Genomic DNA, 14,219 nt, shown 5'->3' with positions numbered 1-14,219 from the left:
AGTCAGTGATTTCATCAAGAGTTTCAGTATACATGTACAATTCACATGTTTTTGTTCTATCATTTGAGGTCCACCGCTTCAAAAAGCAGCTCAAGCGTTTAAAAAAAAATAAAATCACGTCCCCGTTTTTAAGTCTCAATCAACTGGCATTGCACCGTTACCTAGCAACCCAGGTCGAGATCACTTAAAGTGATGCTCTAGTCCCAAGATTTATATCAAATTATTTTATCTGTGCGGGTTTACATACCTGGGGTAACAGTGAGAATGGCTTCGGTGCTTCGCCGCCGGCTGGCGATGTTGGTGGCTATGCAGCGGTAGTGCCCAGCATCTCCTCGCTGCACGCCTTGGATCTGAAGAACGCCGCTAGGCAGGACTGTGATTCTGAATGCCAGGGTAGAAACTACATGTTAGATACCTCTAACAACTAGAATTGGACAAATAAACCTGATGGGGAACTAATTAATATTCCCTTAGCTGGTTTTGATTGGTGGCTGACGGGTCAAACACAGATATATCTGTTATTTTCCCTTATTTTTTAAATAGTCCACTTATGTTCAGTCTGCAAACACATTTTCACCATGTTCTAAAAGTGCTAAAAAGTAATGTACATGATTTTAAACTGTAGATGATGTTGCATACCTGTCCGTGGAGAGGGGTAATGTGACCCGGTTGAACTCCCAAGTGATGATGGGAGGAGGGTGGGAACTGATTTTACAGGAAAACCTGGCAACCGAACCCTCAGCCACCACTACGGACGACGGCTGGAGTGCAAAAGACGACATACCTGCACAAAAGAAGAGAGTTGGAAAGAAATAAGAATTTAATCATATTTTCCCCTGTATTTGAGTCTTAGAAAAGAGATGCTTTAGTAGCAAAGAAGGAAAATCCATTCTAACTCTGCAAAGTTTTCCTTTGCATTATTGGTGTGTTGGACAAAAGTATCGGTACATCTCACTGAGGATGTCTTCAATCGTTGCTGTGAAGAAACAAGCACAACTGAGTGCAAGTGAATCAAAATAAGGTTTGATGGTTAAAGTGATTCTGTATTGAATTCAGTTTTTTTTAGCAGCAATTTCAGTAGTTATACTGTTTTTGTACCTTTTTTTAAAACATAAACTCTCTGAGAAAGCAGTATTTTAATCTCGAATTACATCACAATTATCAAAATTATTCAGTACAGAAAAATATTGATTACTTTCTTGCCTTGATTCAGTTAAAACTTAATTCAACAGAATAAATTATGTTTTTTACAACAGTTTTGTGCACGAACTTTGAAGTGATCAATGCTGCTTTTTACGTGATGAGTGTGAAGGGGGCGCTCTCTCTGGATATTAGATTTAAACTGTTCTTTCAGGAGAACATGTGGGCAGATTTTGCAGTATTTGTGAGAACCGATATTGGTACTACAGACCTGAATCTCCTCTCGCTTTTAATATGAATTCATTCAGCTTCTCTTCATACCGAAAGAAAGACTCAACCAGGATAATAACGTTATAAAAGACAGTCAAATGAAAGATGCGTTGAATTAAAAATGTTTAGGTGACGAACTATGAACATGAATTAAGTCATTTCAAGCTGGCTGAACTGAATGTAGATCTAGTTCTTGTTAAGGTGAACAGGCACAGCATTGATTTGCAGCGTCCATCCATGTCAGTCAGTCAGTCAGTCAGTGGACGTTGTGCCTTAAGACCTCAAGCCAGAGACGAGCTGCGTTCTGCAGGAAGGTGTTGACTGCAGTAGAACAGCTACATCCTGCATGGATAAGGTTTCCCTGAAACTGAACCTGGGTCAGCAACCAACTGACCCACAAGTAAATGAGACCCGCCGGGAACTACCAGCAGGGCCTTTTATGCAACCACAGAAATGAAGGGAAAAGAAACAGAAAAAATACAGCAAAAGAAACAAAACGATGGAAGAAAAGTTGGCAGAAATGCATCAGTCTTGCAAATATGAGGTTGCTTGATCTATTTTTGTCAGAAAAATACAAACTCTGCAATAATTTCTGAGTCGTATAGGTCTGTATAAATGTAGCTATAACTTGGAGTCCTTTTATTCTCAGATCTGCATCAGAGACGCAGCAAACAAGTAAACGAAATCAAAACGAAGATGGACACGACGTTATGTTCAAATTACATTTCTTACACATCAGAAACACAGTTTCTACTGCAAATATCTACACTTGAAATAAGACAAAACAAACTTAAAAGTAACTTTTCAGCAAGTTTTAAGTCAATAATTATTTAATATTGGTTTAAAAAGCTTTGTCACGTAAGGATACGTGACAGATTTTTATCTTGTAGGTGAAATCTGCCAGTGAAACTAGTATTTCTTTAATCAATTACTGACTTAAAACAAGCTCCTGTAACTTTCAGAAAAGTCACTGGGAAGTTAGTTTTTATTTACACTAGAAACTGGACAAAAAATGCACAGCAAAATTATAAATTGTTTTTTTTCTGACACATCGCTACCTCTGCTTTCGAGAAAGCTGTGCAGAAAATTCCTGCGCTGCAGTAAACGCAGCGTGGTGAGCGCGGGGGAATGATGAATGTCTCTGTGTAAGCAGCGCTGCCAGGTGTTATGGTGCTAAACAGCAGGAGAGCTCGGACTTCCAAAGGAAACAAAACAATAAATTATGACATTTACAAGCCTGACGGCGACTTTCTTATAAATCACGCTGACATCCACGGAGGGAAGAACAGCACAGTTCAAACAATAAACGTTTTATACAGGTTTGATTTGGTTCTGGTTAGACATGAGGCACACTGTGGCCTGGATCAGACGTCCTCCTCACTCTGGTCCCGTTTAATCAAATTAGTCCTGAGCTGTTAGCGCGTTAGCTTGGAGGCTGTTTGATGTGACGATGGAGGTGAGAAAAGTCCGACACAAACCCACCATGTGTCGATGAGATGTGGTACAGGGCAAAGCTACGAGCTCTTCTCATCCTACTCTACAGGGAGGAGGGTTGAAAAACACAGGGACGGTTATTGATTATTGGTAACCTATTAAGGATAGATGGAAAGGAATTGATCTGAGCTTCTTTGAATATATTTCAACAAATTCTATTTTATTATTTCAGTAAATTTTAAAGAATATAGAGGTATTAAGTTATGCTTTCTTTCCTTTTCTGTCTGCAGAACATGCTTATTTTAGTAAATGTAAAAGCATTTAACGGTATTAAGCGCTGCTGTTTCTTTTTTTATGTCTGTTAAACTTGCCTAGCTATGCTAAAACAAAAACAAAACATTTTGAACTCAGTCCTACACAGACAAAAATAAAAACATAGGAACGCTTATTGATTATTGATGACCTCTTAAGGCTATCAATAAGAAATCTATAGTATCTGAGCTTTTTTGTATTTGTTTTCAACAAATTCTAGTCTGTTCTATTTCAGTAAATTAAAAAAAATAAATAAAGGTATTAAATGCTGTTATTTCACTTTTTTTGCTTTTTCTGACTGTAAAACTTGCTTAACTTTACTAATAAATAAATAAATTAAACATTTTGAACTCAACCCCACCCAAACAGAAAATAAAAACACAGGGACATTTATTGATTATTGATAAACTATTAAGGATAAGTGTAAAAAATCAATAACATTTGAGTCTCAATGTGTATATTATTTCAGCATATCTTATTCTATTCTATTATTTTAGTCAATTTAAAAGCATTAATTGCTACTTTTTTCCATTTTCTGTCTGTAAAACATGTCTACTTCGGGAAATCTAAAAGCATTTAAAGGTATTAGGTCATGTTTTCTTTTCTTTTTTTGACTTTTTCTGTCTCTAAAACTTGCATATCTTAACTAAAATGTGCAAAACCAAGTTTTGATTAAACATTTTGAACTCAGCAACACTCAATCAGAAAATAAATACCTCTGCCATTTCCTCAAAAGCTTGAAGAAACAGTTCTGACCATCTGCCCCTCTCTGCAATCTCACCTCTGACCTCTGACCTCCACAAATCCCGACTAACACTCGCTCAGGCAGCTCCCAGTTTGACCACCCCAAACCAGTCCTGGTGCTCACTGCTGCTTCATTCAAACCTTTCATTAAAGGATTTAAAATGTGCTTTGTGAAGCAAAAAAACCAACCAGCTACAAAATATCATATCAAAATTAGATTATTCAGTTTTAAGGCTGAATAAAGTTCTTTGTGCTATTTTTAGGAATAAAAGACGTCTCGATGACAAAAGCAAAACAAAGTCTTTCTGGATTATTTTACAACTTGATCACCCTTCAGTCTACACTAAACACCAAAGTGAAGCATATCTACCAAAACTCTTCGTGCTGCAGACTTCAGATGGTGGCAGCTCAACAAACTAAAGGTCAGCAGAGAGGTCAAGCCCAAACAAAGATCCTCTACAAATGCCAGGAATTAGTTCAGCCTCTCTCCTCTAGTCACTTGGTCTGTTCATTAGGAAGCATCACAACTTATGTAAATAATTATTTCTGCTAAATACAAACATTTCTCATCTTTTTTTGCTTCAGTTTTGTTCTGAGCCAGTCGGTTATGATTTTCTGTGTTGAAGGGAAATTTGGTTTGTTTACTCAAAGGGCTGGACGATAAATTGATTTTATCAATCAATCAGAATTTTGGTTTTTGAAGATTTAATTTAGGGAAAATCTGGATTTTTTTCCTCAGATTCTTTGGGAATGCATCATTCAGAGTGATGTCACCACGCCCACGGCCGTCATCTTGTCCGACTAGTGTGTTTTACCGCTAGCATGTGTTTTACTGAAGAATGAAGTAATAATTTTATGAGAAAAATAAAAAATAAAATGAGGAACATTGAGCATCTTAAATTTTGATCTAGATAATTCTAGAAGCTTTTCTCTCCTTAAAACAACTTTTTTCTTGTAATTTCAAGATGTTTTTTTGGTAAAATTGCATCTTTATTCTGCTCAAATTACAACTATAATGTTGTAATTAAACAAAAATTCTCGTAGCCTGATCCTAATAGTCTGTTGTGCAACTCGCAGACGGGATGGTTGAAGAAAAGTCACTTTTTCTATCATTTGTCATTTCATCTTTTGCAAAGAAAGTAAAAAGGAGTCAAATAAAATCAGATCTGGTATGAAAACATACGAGAAACCTATTTACTCAGTTGCCTTAAAAGTTTAAATTGACATTAAATAACATTAATATTGATCAACCTTGTCAGACCTTGAAGGCAACAAGTTCACTAAATCAACCTACAAACTTTCACATTTGCTTTTCCGAGTCTGATACGTTTCCATCTCAGTTGTTTACCAGATGCTGTTTTGGTTAGTTCACCTCTTCCCCCCCCAAAAAAAACAAAAAAAAAAACACCAACTAATCAATTAAGCAATAGTTCTTCCTTAAGTTCACTGGCCCCTGTGAACTTTAATAAGAATATGAAAAAGCTGATCAGCTGCAAGACGAATGCAAAGCTGGAAAAGGCCACAAATCGATGGCTGGCTGTTTGGCAGATGTGCCGCTGCGTTGCAGAGTGTGCAGGACAGTCCAGTGACCATTGGCCTGGCTAAACAAAGACCTATTCCCATGAGCAGCGTGACCTCTAAACGCTGCAGTGGGGGAGCTCTACAGGCCATTCATCCCCCTCCTCCAGCTCCTTATCTCTGTCACAAAGTTTTCCAATCAGTCAACAGCGACCCTCTGACAACAGAGGCTTCATTGTTTTTAATCCCTGTATCAGATCAGACTTTAAAAGTCAACCTGCACACCTACCTTTGCTTGGAAATGGTTTTATTCACTCCTCTGGAGCGGACAACGAATAAAACTGTAGATAAACGTATTTAAACTCATGTAAAATAACAGAGAATACTGCACAAAAACAGAAGCAGCAGATAAAGTTAGATGCCCAACTAGCACTATTGAACTAAAGATTACATCCCAGGTTCGGTCCGGCTGCCTTCCATCTATTTACCAGTTTTAGGGAACCTTTGACCTCAGGGCCTGCTGTTCAGGGGAACCATGGTAACCTTTCGTCTCCAGCAGAGGAGAAAAACAAGATTCCAGGCTTTGAATTGTCTCCCTTCAGGGCATTTCATTCGTTCACCTCGCTGTTCACACTGTGCAGGGTTTGCTTTTGACTTATAGGGGGGTTTCTAATAGTGTCAAGTCAGATGCATGCCTTAGCAACCTAAAGAAATGTTCCTGATCCGACATCCTCTGGGACACACCAGGGAGGTAAAAATAAACTGTAGCGGCTCCTTTGTGGCCTGTAACGTCTTTACAGCTTGGTCTGCAGCAAGCATTAAACATATTAACTACAGGAAATTACAAATATTCACCTGGAATAGTACAAACAGAACCAACACAACAAGAAGGCAGAGATGATCCAAAAGGAGGGGTGATGCATTTCTTATCATGGTAAGATTTTAATTCATCATTGTCACAATAAATTCCCATTAATGATGTTGAAAAACCTCAAAACTGTCCATACTGTCATTTTAACGTAGGGCTGGACGATACGGCTGAAAAAAATACAAGTGTTTCATATCAGTCAATGTCGATAATTATTGATTAGTTTTTTGCTATAAATATCTGAAACGCTGCCAAACCGGTGGCGCTTAATGTTTTACCCACAGGTTTCACTTTCTTTTTATTTTTAAGCAACTATGAGGCAGAGCGGTGAAATCTTAAACTGCTGCTGCGACAGTTACTCAACAGGTTGTTGCTAGGTAACCAAAGAAGGAATGAGTTGCTAGGTAACCAAAGAGTCAGTGAGGCAGTTGATTCCACCAACTATGTTGGTGAGCGGTTCTGGATCTGACTTCAGTGAATATGTTGAATAGTCAATCAGAAGTGTTATCTATTGTAATTGATCGTTATTGATTTATCGTCCAGCTGTATTTTTATGATTTTTCACTGTTTGAGAAAGTACTTGTTCCACTTCTAGATTATTTCCCTTGTGGGAGTGAAGTAATCTGTCAGTGAAACTAGTAATTTTTAATCAATATGAAGGAATTATTGACTTAGGAACGCCCCTGTATCTTAAAACAGTTGCCTGTATGTTAGTTTTGTCTTATTTCAAGCATACTAAGGTTATTTGCAATAGAAATTAGACCAAAACTACCTGCTATGATTTTGTGTTTTTACATTTTTGCCATGTTGGCAAGTTTTCAAAGGACTGCTCAATTTGGTTGAGGTTTGTTGGAGTGTCCAAAGGTTTTGGGAGAGCGGCATTTGCACTACCTAAATGGTAAAACCAGAGCTATAAACATCACCAGCTGAGTGTAATATCTAGACTGAAATAATGGAGAGAAATATGACAGCATCTTCCGTTTTCTTGCCTCGTGTGCTTCCGGTCATGATAAAAACATGGAGCCACCTTTAGGAGGCATTCTCTCAATGAAATCGGCATCAATCTGAAGTCTGTTGACAAACGTCACGCAGTGAAGCTCGGGTGTCACATTCCTTCCCATCAAGGCCAAATCCCGACCCACCTTTGTGGTTTACGACCCAGTGTTTAAGGTTACCCTCCATCAGCACCGTGTTCCTCTACTGACAGCCAGCGGCTTCGACATGTGTGTAAAGGGTTAAAACGCTCCCACAGAGCATAACTCCTGCACCAAACACATAAAGCATGTCAGGAGAGTCGGCCACATGTCCCGACTTCCACTTTCAACCTGAGCCGCTGACATACGACGAGACCTCCGGGCGCAAAAGTTGCTAAACATAATTTATTTTAAGCCCGTTGGAACTACAGCAAACCACCCTGACGTTTTAATCAAAACACAAACTTACTAATGATTAACTTTTACGATGAGTGTAATTCCACTTCTTACTGCTTATCTGTCCACCTATTTAAGGACGACTGCCCTCAAAGAGTCCCGTTTCTTTTGTGAATATGGGAGGCAGCGGGGACAAAACCGGCCAGAGAGAAAAGCCTTTCAGTCCTCCATGGGAGGGAGTGGTGAGGCAGAAAACAATTGTGTGCAAAGCCTCCAATTCCTCCTGACCTGGGAAGGCCTGCAATAAAGTTTGGTCATTTAGACACTCAGGGTAAAGCCCCCAGAATGCCGGGAAACAGCAGCTCAGTGGTGTGTGTGTGTGTGTGTAGGCTCATCCCCCACTGCTCCTCTGGCCTTCATCTGAGCATTTCTCAGGTATGTGAAAAGTTTATGAGCTTCCAGATAGACCTTCTAGCAGGTCTAAGTGCCCATCCAAAAACAAACTGGAAAAGCTTGGTGGCAGCTTTTACTACCACTTTACTTCAAACTACAGCAAAGTATTGATTGATTGATAAAAATATTTGAACTGTTGAGTAGTTTCAGAACGGCAGACATTCACAACCATGTAATACAAATTAATGCTAAACTCACCCATCTGAACACATCTAAATGAAATGTTCACTTTAAAACCTTCAATAGATTTATCAAAACAAGTATTTGAGTAACAACAAGCAGCCTGAAATGGGATGATACATGACAAATTGATAAATTATCCCAGCAATAATTGCGATAAACGATAATATCGTTCTTTTGAGAACATTTTCAAGTAACATATTGACAATGGCATAATAATCCACCTTTTAAAAACCAATAAACTTTAATTATGTAAAGAATACTTCACACTGCAACTGGAAGAGATTTTAAATATATAAAATAAAATGGAAAGAAAAAAAATCCACCTACAAGTAAAACCACAAAAAAGTCTGTCACTATTCAATTCAGTTCTACAGCTAATGATTATATTGGTTATCAATTACTCTCTATCGATTATTCTGATGTTTAATATTGATACAATATTTGAAATATGTGAAAAGATACAAATAAACCAACAGTTTGATTCCTTTTGTTAACAGGAAAATAAACATTTTATTTCCTAAAATGCAATAAAATAGGATTTTTTACCGAATCTGTACTTGAAGAGTTTCAGGTCAAACATATTTATCATAAACATGTTTTATCATACACAGTTTTGCACAGTTTTGAAATAATTACTGTTCTGAATATATAATTTTTTGAGTTAATCAGCTGCAAAAGTAGTTGACGATTATTCCAGCAATCAAATCGTCTTGATTAAGCCGATTGATTGGATTAATCAGAATGAAAATGATGGAGCTCATCTGGCTTAATGCGCCATGTGAACATTTTAACTCTGGTGGAAATGGTTTGGTCAAAGTTTGGTGTGGTAGGTAGAGATGCAGAAGGTCCCAGCGGACACATCTCTGACCTTCCTCCCCCTGAAAACACGACAGGCACTGCGCTGCGCTGGGGGGAGAGCATTCCTGCAGAAACAATTCCTCAAGTGATCAGGGTGCAACAACATAAAAGCCTGGCCTGTGAATGGGGGTCATCTGCTCTTTAGCGGCGCAGGGCCGGTTTCCTGGACAGCTCCTAACCTTTCAAATCTCCCTCCCCTTCATTAACACACCAATGGGCTTTTTCCCAATCCAGCCAACAGTTCCTCCACTTTGAACACTTTGTTCTACTTCCAGTCCTGAAGGCACAAAATACATAAATAATGGTACGATTTCCTGTTAAAGTGTGCTAAACATTAAAACCTCCGAAGTATGACAAAAATAATTTACATTTAAAGTCTACGTGTTACATGTGGTTTTGTCAAACGTATCAATCACCAAAGCAACCGAAGGGTGAATTCACAGCAGCCATGTTTGGGTCGGTTTAATCCAACTGGTTCGCCTAAAAACCTCGGTCTCGGTTCAATTAAAGTGAACTCTGGTGCAATTTGAATGCATATTTGAATGCAAGCAGACCGGACACCACTCCACACTCCAAAAGCAGGAAGTAGACGACAGCGCAGGGCATTCTGGGTAAATTCAACCAAAACAAACGTTTGAGTCGAGCCATAGAGGGAGAAATGGGCCATAATTTTTTTACCAATTACAAAAGAGAAATCCTATTTTTGCTGAAATCTGGTGTTGCTCCATTTTTTGTTTACATTTTGTGAAGAAGGAAATTTAATTCAGTGTCTTCTTCAGATGATTTTGTGCCATTTCCTTCAGTGGTTTTTGGTGCAGCGCCCCCGCAGGTGAGGAGGGGAACAGGTTTTTCAAAGTGCAATATGAAAGTGAAACGCACCAGATGAAAATGCTGCAATTTTGGTCCCGACTGTGATAAGAATTTTGATTTAACGTATTAAAAAAAACTAACAGTATTATGTAAAATGTTATTTTTACTTTTTTCCACGGTTTCTTCCACAGCAGATCAATAAATATCATTAAAGTGATATAAATAATAATGATATAAATCACCCAGTAAGTAAGCAGCGTCTTGAAGATCGTGATTTCAACAGCAGTATTTGTCTCAGTCATACAAAACTACAACAAAATATTGCATTAAATGTCAACATTATCCATCTGTAGCACTGAAATGTCTCCTAACATAAGAGCTTCCTGTACTCACTTGCGATTGTGAGATGGGCTTTTTGGCTCAGGATTGTTCCGTACTTGTTTTGAGCAAGGCACTGATAGCAGCCTTCATCTGATTTGTCTCCTCTTCTGCTTTCCACCTCAGAAATAAAAAGAGAGCCGTTGGAAAGCAGGTAGATCCGTTCATTTTCCACGACTTTCACTCCGTTCCTCCGCCACCTGACGTCTATTGATGCCTCTCCGCGTGCCTGGCAGTCCAAAATGACCGACTCCTTCCGCATGACGGTGGCATCACGGGGCTCTTTGACGAAAAATAACTCGCTAAAGCTAAAAACACCTGTGGAAAAGAAACAAAGAGAGGAAAGAAGCTTGTTAAAAATAGCAACACTTGTATAGTGGCGGTAATTACGTGTGTTAAAGAGGTTTGGCTCAGTAAACTTTAAATAGGTATGACCAGTGAAAGTGGAAACAAATAGTTGCTCCTGTTTAATTTCACATTTAAAGGTTGGAGGGCGGCCAAATGGAGGTTTACTGTCCAGCTGCACCAAACAGCATTTCTGCTCCATTTACTTTAAAGTCTGAAACAAATGATACATCTACTCCACATGAAAACATCGATTCACCAGAAACACTTTGTGTTGTCAAGTGACTTCTGGTTTACCAGCTTTTTGTGGCTTTAGAGTTAAGCTTTCATTCCTAACTCTGTTTCTAAGACGTCCCAGTAGGGCAGGGGAAGGGAAAGGTAATGGCTTTTTGTAGTATAGACAGTAAAACATGTTTTTAATGGAGGGGTAGCAGTATATTAAGCTGGACATGGCTGTTAAGTCATTAATAAGCACTCAAATATGACCAAATTACATATTTTGCCATTTTAAAAGTGTTGGTATCAAAACCAAAAGAGTTCATTTAAAACGTTGCTAAAAAGAAAATTAACCAAAAGTTAATTTAAAAAAAATCATTTTATATTATTTTCAACATGAAAAACAAATAAAAAGCTAGAAAAACTAGCACTGTTTTAACATAAAATCAACTTTAAAGTCTAGATTAGTTCTTTTGGATTGCATTTTTTCCTTCACAATCATAAAAAATAGTCTAATAGGATTTATAAATGATAAGAAAAACCAACTTCTTCAAGCAGCGTCCCATTTTAGTTAAACAACCTGAATTAAGTGCAAAGAAGTAAAGCACAATGTTATTACAATATTGGTTTGTGCAATATGAGGAATGATAGGATGACATATCTGCAGAATCAGTAATAATAAATATGGACAGACTTCAACTTTAATTATATTCATGATAGATTTTATGTTGAATGGTGGCTCATTTTATGCATATAATCAATATCATTACCACAATTTTCAACAATAGCATCACAATCAAGTATTTTTCTCATGTCAAGGGACAAACTGTGGAAAAGTACACTAAAGGTAACAATATAAACCTTACTGTAATAAGCTTTGGTACAATAAGTATCATTATTTATTATTTTTATCGCCCCAGGATGACTAATTTATTCTAACAAATAAAATAGCATCACTGGCGGAAGTGACTCTTTGACTGTTCCTGTTACTTTTATTTAGTTTGATAAAAAGGACAAAAAGGAATAAAACTCTCTATTAAAGATTTTAAACATATTTAAATCTAACATCGAGTGTACAAAAGCACACCACAGATTCCAACGTGTTAAAGTAAGTACACCCTAAAAACTGTGGATATGAAACTTAAATTCGCTATATAATCTCTATTTCATATGTACACTGGAAAAAAGGAGAATGCAGCTCCAACTTTTAAAAACTTGGCAACAAAGTTTGTCCAGGTTGGTTTATTAAGTTGTGAAGGTAAACAGACGTAAATAAAGTAAGTTCACTAAACTGAATGCAGTTACTTCACACCAATTTCCTTAAATTGGAGCTGCTGGATTCTCCTTTTTTCAGCGTAGAAAAGCTTTGAAATTAGTTGTAACCTTATTTTATTCGCAGTCATGGTTACTGGTTAGTGAGAAAGTCTGAATAGTTTCTCATTAAAGCTGCGAGAAAATGATAAATAACGACAGCAGTTTGAGTTAAACTCGTGTTTAAATCGGTAAATAACTTCAGTTTCCTCGACAGAAGTGAAAAGTTGACTCGTTTAATCGTCAGAGTGAATCAGTTCAAACAGATTAAAGCTGCTAGGCTCATCTCGTCCCTCCTGCTCCGCTTTTGCTGCTTTAAACCAAACCATCCGGAGCTTTTCTCACCTGAGATTGGAAGAAAAAAAGCAAGAAGCAGCAGCCGCTGGCGTCGTTTCCCTTTCAGAGGAGCCATTTACGGTAATTGTCCAGCATGCCAGCTACTCTCTCATGGCTGTTTCCTCCGCAGGAGCCGCACTAACACTGGCGAGCTGCGGCAGAGGACAGAGATGCACGGGGGCAGTTTCCCTCCTCTGGGATGGACGGAGGCAATTAATCACCCCCACCGAGTCAGCGTGTGGTCCAGCGCCCCCTGCAGGCAGGACACACACACTCCGCTTCACACGCATACAGATAAAACCAAGATTTGATTCATACAGGCCATTTTAATGTGATAATATTTATTTAAATTAAAGGATTCACAGCTAAATAAACCAGGGGTGTTAAACCAGGTGCCATTTGTGGCCCTCTGAATGACTCGAATCTGGCCTGCAAGAGCAACAAAAGTAATTTCTGATTTATTAACTAGGCTTCTGCATTCAGAAACAGATACTGATTAATATATTGTTGCTGAAAAACAACCCCCCCGCCCCCCAAAAAAGGAAACAGTGTGACCGTTTTTTAATAAAGTTATTAAGGAACCTTAGTATGATTCAGATCCACAATTATTTACAGATCCCTCTTGTGTAAAAGTCTCTTCAATAACATCATGCACATTTAGTTCAGTTTACTGAGAAGATACAGTAACAGAGGCACAAGAAATTCATTTTAATGTGCTTTTTGTTTTGTTTTCGTCCTGACAGTTTTGTCCCTCATGGCAAAAAGTTTACTAAATTAATTAAAAACTATAAAAGGGAACAATCGTTCCTCCTTAGTGAGCTTTGTGTGCATGCTCTATATTAATACTATGTTTGTGTAAAAGAAATAATTTCCAACAAGTTGCGTCTAATTTATAAATAAGATTCCCTCAGAGTTTGTATGTAGTGTGGAACGATAAAACCCTGAAAACTGTTAAACTGTGATGCACCAGTGAAACCAGTGAAACCAGTGAAACCATGGCTTTCCTCATCAGGATCCTTCCCCTCATCGATACATTACATCGATGAGAGCAGATCCTTCAGGATCAGAGTCAGGCTGCTCACCAAATGGTCTCTGCAGACCCTGAGAAAGAGAAATGTTGATGAAAATGAGTTTGTCCCTTCAAAGTGTGACCCGCAATTACCAGGAAGCATCGATGGGAGCCAGACAGCTGCTGCATCGATCCGCCGTCCGTCACTGATGGAGGACAGAAACACACCCCCATGAGGGTACCACACACACACACGCACGCACACACGCACACACACACTGCCTCCATTTGTCATTCAGCAGCAAAGACCAGATGGGATAGAAAAAATCTATTTGTCATGACTGGTGGTTGAATTTGGACCCAACTGCAGAGAACCAGAGCCAGAAGTTGAGTTGGTGGATTTAATGAGTAATCTTAGAAAACACAGGTGAGTCACTCACCTGTGCTAACACTGGTAGCACAACAAAGACAACAAAATACAAGACAAGCTCCAGCGAGTTGTGAGTGAGAATGAGGAGGTTAAATACTGAGAGTTTACACCAAGGAGCTGGTTTAATGAGAAAACTGGTGCAGGTGAGAGTGGTTGGCACAGCAGCTGCCTGAGGGGCAGGAGAAGGTGGCAACAGGGGAGCTAAGAAAATATACTGGGAGAAAAACACCAGGG

General features: G+C 38.5%; 1 protein-coding gene across 1 annotated transcript in view; it reads right to left on the bottom strand.

The window, feature by feature from the left end:
• Positions 1 to 13,828, bottom strand: part of prtga (protogenin homolog a (Gallus gallus)) — a 36,589-nt gene extending 22,761 nt beyond the window's left edge. Inside the window, exons 1-4 of the mRNA XM_017303813.2 lie at positions 12,556 to 13,828; positions 10,354 to 10,656; positions 640 to 784; positions 248 to 381 (exon numbers count right to left, since the gene is read on the bottom strand). Coding sequence (XP_017159302.1) covers positions 248 to 381; positions 640 to 784; positions 10,354 to 10,656; positions 12,556 to 12,622 — 649 coding nt within the window. The 5' untranslated portion in view covers positions 12,623 to 13,828. The remainder of the gene's footprint in view (positions 1 to 247; positions 382 to 639; positions 785 to 10,353; positions 10,657 to 12,555) is intronic.
• Positions 13,829 to 14,219: the final 391 nt, after the last annotated feature.

The sequence above is a fragment of the Poecilia reticulata genome, chromosome 3 (assembly GCF_904066995.2).
Source record: "Poecilia reticulata chromosome 3, P_reticulata-male-v2, whole genome shotgun sequence".
Classification (NCBI taxonomy): domain Eukaryota; kingdom Metazoa; phylum Chordata; class Actinopteri; order Cyprinodontiformes; family Poeciliidae; genus Poecilia; species Poecilia reticulata.
This window is presented reverse-complemented; position numbering and strand designations above follow the sequence as displayed.